The following is an 8,604-nucleotide window of genomic DNA, read 5'->3' as shown; positions in this document are numbered from 1 at the left end:
GTGTTTGACTTTTGCACCCATTTCCTATGTTAGCAGTTATATAGTATGTCCTTAAATATAAGTCAATACAACACATATTTAAAGTGTATAGGTTTTTGAATTTTAACACTAACTCTAAGTATGACCATTAAGAACAGACTACCATGTCACAATTTTCACCAAAAGGAAAGTGATCTCAATATTACATTTTAATTTTTACACCATAATGACAATAAAAACATTTTTTTTCAGACACAATGCAATTTTCAACACAAAACAATAGCACTCTTAAAAATTGGACCCAGCAGTCAAACTAATTTGGCTATAGAGCCAGACAAAGACCAAATCTATTCTAAAAAAGTCCAATTCTGTCCAATTTTTTGTGATTTATATGCCTCAGCTCTCCCTTGGGCCCTGTCTGTGTCCTGATGGCGCTTCCTCAAGTGGTTCATCTGTACTCAGCCTCATGCTCATGTACTATGAGTAGTAGTTTCAGTAGTTTTAATATGTATTAGCATCAGTGTTTTGATCATTTTTGGACATCCTGGTCTAAACTACATTACACATGATACGTCCTAAAACCTTCAGGGAAACAGGACAGTTTCATTTCCATAATAACTACAGCCTGTTTGCTATGCTAATTACAACCATTTCAATTGCATTTTGCAGCTTTCCTCTTTAACTCTTACACTTATCCTCTGCTGAACTGTCCTTTAACGCCTCACACTGACACAAACAGTACTCGGTGAGGTATTTGAGGCTTTAGGAGCAGCTGATGTAAATAACTGTGTTCTGTCCTCGCACACTGACACATGCAGCTCTGTGGGCATGACCTCGCTCGCCCCTCGCCCTGTCAGTACCTCTCTCACGCAAATCGCCCAAACTTCCCCTCCGTCACCTCGGATCAGCGCCCGGCCTCTGCACTGTGGCACACATGGCCGCCGCCGCCACCGCCGCCGCCGCCTCGCGTTAGAAAGGCCATGTGTGTCAAATATAATATCACAAATAAGTCATGTGGATGTTTTGAGCGGTGCAGAGAAGCTAACACGCACAATTAGTTCTGCAAACGAGGAGCGCTCAAGTGGATTACAATGGGAACCGTTAGCAGCTAGCTAAGGATGCAACTGTTTAGCTGGTCTAGTGTCCTCTGCTTTAGCTTTATGCTCCCCACTGGCTGAAAGTGGCTTCTGTGAGTTTTGGATCAGAACATTTAGATGACTCACTGTGCACCTGACCAAAGACGGGTGCACCTGACCAAAGACGGGTGCACCTGACCAAAGACAGGTGTCAGATTTCCTCAAAGAATGTGCTCCCAATGCAACGGCTTTCTTAGTACAGAGCTCCGAAAAACAGACAGATTCGCTTTACCGAGTGTGCTAAATGTGCACAAACTATAATTATTCTGTTGTATGCTCTGTGTGGAGCAGGCTTCAGAGTTTGGAGGAAGAATGTGTGTATTTTTAGTGAAATAGTAATGATTAAAAGTCTGTATTATTGTAAGAAATCCACACAGAAATCCATTATTGTTTTTGAAAAGCTATTGTTTTAACCTTATTTAATTCAACCACTTCACTTCAGCCAACAATGACGTTTTAATGTCCAGAAGTCAGAGCTAAATTATTTCTACATGTTTTGTACAATTTAAGTTTCATGAGTCCAAAAATACCCAAAGTTTTCAAATAATTCAAAATATGACAGTGTAATAATTGGACAATGATAAATATTAAATATAGTGAATAAAGAGCCTTTCACTAAATCAAAGCTTCGTCAACTTTGAAATTGAATTTTTCTTTCTTTTTATTTGAAAATAACCACAATGTTCTATTTTTTGGGCATTCTGAACAGTTCATGTTAGCACTGAGCCGCATGTTAGCGCTGAGCCGCATGTTAGCGCTGAGCCGCATGCTGCACTGAGCCGCATGTTAGCGCTGAGCCGCACGTTAGCACTGAGCCGCATGTTAGCGCTGAGCCGCATGTTAGCGCTGAGCCGCATGCTGCACTGAGCCGCATGTTAGCGCTGAGCCGCATGTTAGCGCTGAGCCGCATGCTGCACTGAGCCGCATGTTGCACTGAGCCGCATGTTAGCACTGAGCCGCATGTTAGCGCTGAGCCGCATGCTGCACTGAGCCGCATGTTAGCACTGAGCCGCATGTTAGCGCTGAGCCACATGTTAGCGCTGAGCCGCACGTTAGCGCTGAGCCTCACGTTAGCGCTGAGCCGCACGTCAGCGCTGAGCCGCACTTTAGCACTGAGCCGCACGTTAGCACTGAGCCGCACGTTAGCACTGAGCCGCACGTTAGCACTGAGCCGCACGTTAGCACTGAGCCACACGCTGCACTGAGCCGCATGTTAGCACTGAGCCGCACGCTGCACTGAGCCTCATGTTAGCACTGAGCCGCATTGAGCCGCATGTTAGCGCTGAGCGGCATGTTAGCACTGAGCCGCATGTTAGCACTGACCCGCATGTTAGCACTGAACCGCACGCTGCACTGAGCCGCATGTTAGCACTGAGCCGCATTGAGCCGCATGTTAGCACTGAGCCGCACGTTAGTACTGAGCCGCACGTTAGCACTGAGCCGCACGTTAGCGCTGAGCCGCACGTTAGCGCTGAGCCGCACGTTAGCGCTGAGCCGCACGTTAGCGCTGAGCCGCACGTTAGCGCTGAGCCGCACGTTAGCGCTGAGCCGCACGTTAGCACTGAGCCGCACGTTAGCACTGAGCCGCACGTTAGCACTGAGCCGCATGTTAGCACTGAGCCACACGTTAGCACTGAGCCGCATGTTAGCACTGAGCCGCACGTTAGCACTGAGCCGCATGTTAGCACTGAGCCGCATGTTAGCACTGAGCCGCACGTTAGCACTGAGCCGCACGTTAGCACTGAGCCGCATGTTAGCACTGAGCCACACGCTGCACTCAAATGAACGACGTGAGAATCAAACACATATTTATGCTTCAAAACAATGACTAACAAGAACGATGTGAAAATGGGGAGATGCTACAGGAAGGACAAAAACATGATCAATATTATTTGAAGAACGATACGTACAGTATAATTAGAACAGAAATATTGTGAAACAAAGAGAAAAAGTGCCATCTTAAGACTAGTAATCCTAAAACACACTTGTAATATCACTTTAAAGGCTGTGCGTCGATAAATGCTCCTCAACATTCTGCAGTACAACTGATCAAATGTGTTTTGCTGCTTCTTCGTCCTCATTCTTGGAGCTTTTGTTTAACTTTATACAGCAAAATGGAAAGTGCCGACTGCAGAGCTCAGACCGTTTGTTTGATGAGCGTGTTGGATTTAGGACACTTCAACTTCCTCAACAAACTGACTCAGTTCTGTTGTTTTTGGAACGCTGTCTGGAGCGAGTGTGTGATCTAGAGTCCATCAGTGACGCTGTAAACGTGAGCGCGGAGCCAGATACAACTGAAATATTGCGCAGACTTATACCTTTATATTTATTAGACAGCAGCAGTTACAGGAGAAACGTTCAGAATGCCGTGATGTCATCTTCATTCAAAGAAAAACAATGGTCTCAACAATAATAATTCATATTTTAAACATTCCTGTGACAGAAACAGTGCCTTAATGTCTCTGGGACACAAAAGGTCCTCGTGGCTCCTCCCATCATGCCACAGAGTCAACACACTGACTTTAAAACGCACCAGCACTTTGCACATTGTTTTTGCTGCATGTTGTTCCGGCTCATTCCATTTGTCTCCTCCCCCTGGACTCCAGTTTACATCCTCTTAACCCTGATGAATAAAACAGGTAGTGCTGTGCATTATTGAACACTGGGATGATACTGTGGCCGTGCACTCAGCGGTCAGTGAGTGGAGCCAGGTCTATGGAAGGTCCAGACTCATAACTGAGCTGGAGAGGTTCTGTTCAGCTCAGGTGTTCTCAACCAAAACAGCAGCAGACATGAATATGATCATGAATCTATGAATAATTTAACAAAACACATGGACCGGGCAAAATTAGACCGGGCATTTCCAAGTACAAATGAACAAGACCGAACCCAGCGACCAATCAGATCAGCCCGCTTTCATTGAAATTAGAACACGGACACCGCTCGGCCAATGAGAAGTGAGGATACTGTGAAGTGGCATGTCTGTCAAAACGAAACTTAAACGATGAAAATGCCCCAAATATAGTCAAATTACTAGTTAAATCTTGATTTTTTTCGAGGATTTTCGATACAAGGGCACAGGGGCCCCTCCTAATTCAAACCCCGGGCCCACTGGAGATTTGAGGGGCTACGGGCTACGGGCCCCGGGCCCCCGTCTATTTCGCAGCCTGGTCTTTACTCAAGTACATTTATACGTCCCGTTGAGATTCAGAATCTGTTGCCACGGCAGCAGCAACACGATCAACACAGTCCAGAAAATCATCAAATATTAGCTTTGTAAATGAATATGTCCAATGCTGTTTCCATGGAGACAGGGATGTCCAACTGAGACATGAAGAGTGACCCATACAGAGTCCAGGTGGAAGGGGGCGTGGCAATGGTGTTTGGCTCGTTTTGAAAATACCACTTTGTGCAATATTTCATGTTACGTCCAGACACTTCCTCTGACCTTCCACTCACACTGACCCTTGAGTCGTACTTTCTGTCTGAACATCAAACCTTCCAGTTTTCAAGTTTGTTTTTAAAATCAGAAATACGTTTTCTTTGGTTTGGGACATAAAGCTTGCCGCTGTCTGCAGTGCGACGACAAGCACGACAAGTGAGAGACCCTGGTGCCATTTGAAGAGATCTGCGCCACCACATTAAATAACGAATGGTCTAAACAAAGACAGAGCAAAATTAAATGAAAATTTGCTTGTCAAAAGTGAACAGATTTCTGGAGCCAGAGTCTGGACACTCTCACCTTCTCTATTATTCATATCAGAGCGGCTTGTTTATTCCAGCCATTGTGCACTGGAGGCACCGGGCTCTCCATAACGCCCCGGGAGTCCTGGTCCTTAAAGACACCACAGGGAGAGACATGTCCACTCTGTGAGTTATGGAGGTCCTGCAGCCACAAAGACCATTGGCATGTTTTTCTGCCGTTGCAATTAGAAAGTCCATAACGTTTTTTAACTTCTAAATCTATCTTAAATGAATATGGTCAACATAAAGCTGCCGGCTGCACACGGGAGGATTTTAATTTCTCATGACACAAAGTGCAGAGCACGGACAAAAGGACAGTTTGTCTCACACACAGGACATATGAACGTGTCACATGACCAGAGTAATGACACCTACAGAGGAGTCTTCACCGCCAAAGTGCTAAAGGCTGCCCGCCCCTGCCCGCCCCTGCCTGCTCTCTGCCCGCTCACCGCTGCCCGCTCTCTGGCCGCCTGCTCTCTAACTGACCGTCGCTGACCACTCTCTGACCGCCCGCTCTCTGACCGTCTCAGAGGCAGCCGGCCTTAGTGCTACTCTCGTGGGAAGAGGATCCAAAAGTTTTACTCAAGTAAAAGTACTACTGCAATAACTACTGTAAAATTATCTTACTAAAGTCAGAAGTGTGTTATAACTAGTGTGTTATAACTAGTGTGTTATAAGTGTGTTTTAACTAGTGTGTTATAAGTGTGTTATAACTACAATGACATGTTTCATATGAAATAACTGAATCTGTTTAGTCGGTTTAACCTGTTCGACCTTCACCTCATGAGCTCAACACCTATAGTGAAAATATATCATCAAAATGAACATTTATTACCAATGCAACGTGGCGTCAAAAAGTTTTATTAGATAAACATTTATGCATGTAATCTATTTAAATTATATCATTAAAAGTATTTATTTGTTGTCTCTTCTCCGGAAGAGTGCCTGACAGTGGCTCCTCTGTGTGTGGTCATTAAGAGTACCCACACTCACTAACCACGGCAGCCCTCAAAGCCTCCATTTACAGGGGCCGAGGAGGGGCCGAGGAGAGGCCGAGGAGAGGCCGAGGAGGGGCCGAGGAGGGGCCGAGGAGAGGCCGAGGAGAGGCCGAGGAGGGGCCGAGGAGCAGCCGAGGAGAGGCCGAGGAGGGGCAGAGGAGAGGCCAAAGAACAGCCGAGGAGAGGCAGAGGAGAGGCCGAGGAGGGGCAGAGGAGAGGCCAAAGAACAGCCGAGGAGAGGCAGAGGAGGGGCCGAGGATGGGCCGAGGAGGGGCCGAGGAGAGGCCAAAGAGGGGCTGAGGAGGGGCAGAGGAGAGGCTGAGGAGGGGCAGAGGACGGGCTGAGGAGCACAGACTTAGACAAGACCCAAAATGTGAGGGCCAAAAGCAGCTTTACCCAAATTTTGAGCCCGTGTTATGAATGAAAACACATCACGATGTTACATTTGTGTCTTGTGCTGTGTCTTAACCTGATAACAGTCGTCTATTTTGTCAGTTATGTTCCGGTGGTACATCCCATGTAGGGGCGTGTCCTCCCATGTAGGGGCGTGTCCTGACCATAAGTGACCATAAGTGACCATAACCCCCGGCGACAGCAGCGTGCAGCCCAAACTCACCGATGATGTAGTAGTCGTGCATGCTCTTGAACTCGTGGCCCCACAGGTTCGGTGAGAACTCCTGGAACTTGATGGTGAAGCGGCGCTCACGTGTGGGCTCGTCACAGGTCAGCACGATGTTGGGCGTGCCGGTCACCTCGCAGCGGTCAGCCTGGTCCCGGGACGACACCAGGTACAGCTTGTAGAACTCGTACTCCGGGGTGGAGCGAACTGTGTCCAGCGGGGGGCAGATCAGGTCCAGTCTGTCCCCGATCTGAGGGTACAGGACGTAGCCTTTGTCGTCACGGAACCTGAAAGAGCAGAGGAAGAAGAAAGAGCCATGTGAGGAGCCGTGTGAGGAGCTGTGTGAAGAACCATGTGAGGAGCCGTGTGAAGAACCGTGTGAAGAGCCGTGTGTGAGGAGCCGTGTGAGGAGCAGTGTGTGAGGAGCCGTGTGAGGAGCCGTGTGTGAGGAGCCGTGTGTGAGGAGCAGTGTGAGGAGCAGTGTGAGGAGCAGTGTGAGGAGCCGTGTGTGAGGAGCCGTGTGTGAGGAGCAGTGTGTGAGGAGCCGTGTGAGGAGCCGTGTGTGAGGAGCCGTGTGTGAGGAGCAGTGTGAGGAGCCGTGTGAGGAGCCGTGTGTGAGGAGCCGTGTGTGAGGAGCCGTGTGAGGAGCCGTGTGTGAGGAGCCGTGTGTGAGGAGCAGTGTGAGGAGCAGTGTGAGGAGCCGTGTGTGAGGAGCCGTGTGTGAGGAGCAGTGTGAGGAGCCGTGTGAGGAGCCGTGTGTGAGGAGCCGTGTGAGGAGCCGTGTGTGAGGAGCCGTGTGAGGAGCCGTGTGTGAGGAGCCGTGTGTGAGGAGCCGTGTGAGGAGCCGTGTGAGGAGCCGTGTGTGAGGAGCCGTGTGAGGAGCCGTGTGTGAGGAGCCGTGTGAGGAGCTGTGTGTGGTGTGTAAAATCCTGGCACAGTTTTCTTTTCTCAGAAGTCAGCGCTTCACATTGAAGTGTTCTTATTGGTGCAGACACTGAATGACATAGTTCTACATCTAAACTAACCAACCACAGGAAAAGAGCCGTTAGCAGACAACTTTTTAGTCATTACTGTTGCGGACCCTGCGCCGTGGTCTAGTCGCCGTGGTCTAGTCGCGTGGTCTAGTCGCGTGGTCTAGTCGCGTGGTCTAGTCGCGTGGTCTAGTCGCGTTCTCTAGTCGCCGTGGTCTAGTCGCCGTGGTCTAGTCGCGTGGTCTAGTCGCGTTCTCTAGTCGCCGTGGTCTAGTCGCCGTGGTCTAGTCGCGTGGTCTAGTCGCGTTCTCTAGTCGCCGTGGTCTAGTCGCGTGGTCTAGTCGCGTTCTCTAGTCGCCGTGGTCTAGTCGCCGTGGTCTAGTCGCGTGGTCTAGTCGCGTTCTCTAGTCGCCATGGTCTAGTCGCGTGGTCTAGTCGCGTTCTCTAGTCGCCGTGGTCTAGTCGCGTGGTCTAGTCGCGAGGTCTAGTCGCGTTCTCTAGTCGCGTGGTCTAGTCGCCGTGGTCTAGTCGCGTGGTCCAGTCGCGTTCTCTAGTCGCCGTGGTCTAGTCGCGTGGTCTAGTCGCCGTCGTCTAGTCGCGTGGTCTAATCGCGTGGTCTAGTCGTCGTGGTCTAGTCGCCTGGTCTAGTCGCCGTGGTCTAGTCGCCGTGGTCTAGTCGCGTGGTCTAGTCGCCGTGGTCTAGTCGCGTGGTCTAGTCGCGTGGTCTAGTCGCCGTGGTCTAGTCGCGTGGTCTAGTCGCGTGGTCTAGTCGCCGTGGTCTAGTCGCGTGGTCTAGTCGCGTGGTCTAGTCGCGTGGTCTAGTCGCGTGGTCTAGTCGCGTGGTCTAGTCGCGTGGTCTAGTCGCGTGGTCTAGTCGCCGTGGTCTAGTCGCCGTGGTCTAGTCGCGTGGTCTAGTCGCCGTGGTCTAGTCGCCGTGGTCTAGTCGCCGTGGTCTAGTCGCCGTGGTCTAGTCGCCCTGCGCGCGTGTTCGGTGAGCTCTACGTTCACTATTTTTCTTATCGTCGCTTGATGATGTGAGCACTTTTCGACAGTCGCGCTGAAACACCGGGTGTGCCTGTCGCCATGGCAGCCGCTCTGCACGCTGACCACACATGAGCATCTGCAAATATGGATGCGCCGTAGGTAAAACGATTTCC

At 49.8% G+C, this 8,604-nt stretch overlaps 1 protein-coding gene across 2 annotated transcripts in view; it reads right to left on the bottom strand.

The window, feature by feature from the left end:
- The window catches only part of efnb3b (ephrin-B3b), a 78,621-nt gene that overhangs the window by 27,396 nt on the left and 42,621 nt on the right, over positions 1 to 8,604 (bottom strand). For both annotated transcript variants that reach the window (XM_072465948.1, XM_072465946.1), the window contains exon 2: positions 6,474 to 6,763. In XM_072465948.1, the coding sequence (XP_072322049.1) occupies positions 6,474 to 6,763 (290 nt within the window). The remainder of the gene's footprint in view (positions 1 to 6,473; positions 6,764 to 8,604) is intronic.

This window comes from Eucyclogobius newberryi, unplaced genomic scaffold (assembly GCF_026437365.1).
Source record: "Eucyclogobius newberryi isolate DKJ021-1_F unplaced genomic scaffold, fEucNew1.0.hap1 SCAF_51, whole genome shotgun sequence".
Classification (NCBI taxonomy): Eukaryota; Metazoa; Chordata; class Actinopteri; order Gobiiformes; family Gobiidae; genus Eucyclogobius; species Eucyclogobius newberryi.
Note: the sequence above shows the minus strand (reverse complement) of the source record. Positions and strands in the feature narration are given on the sequence as shown.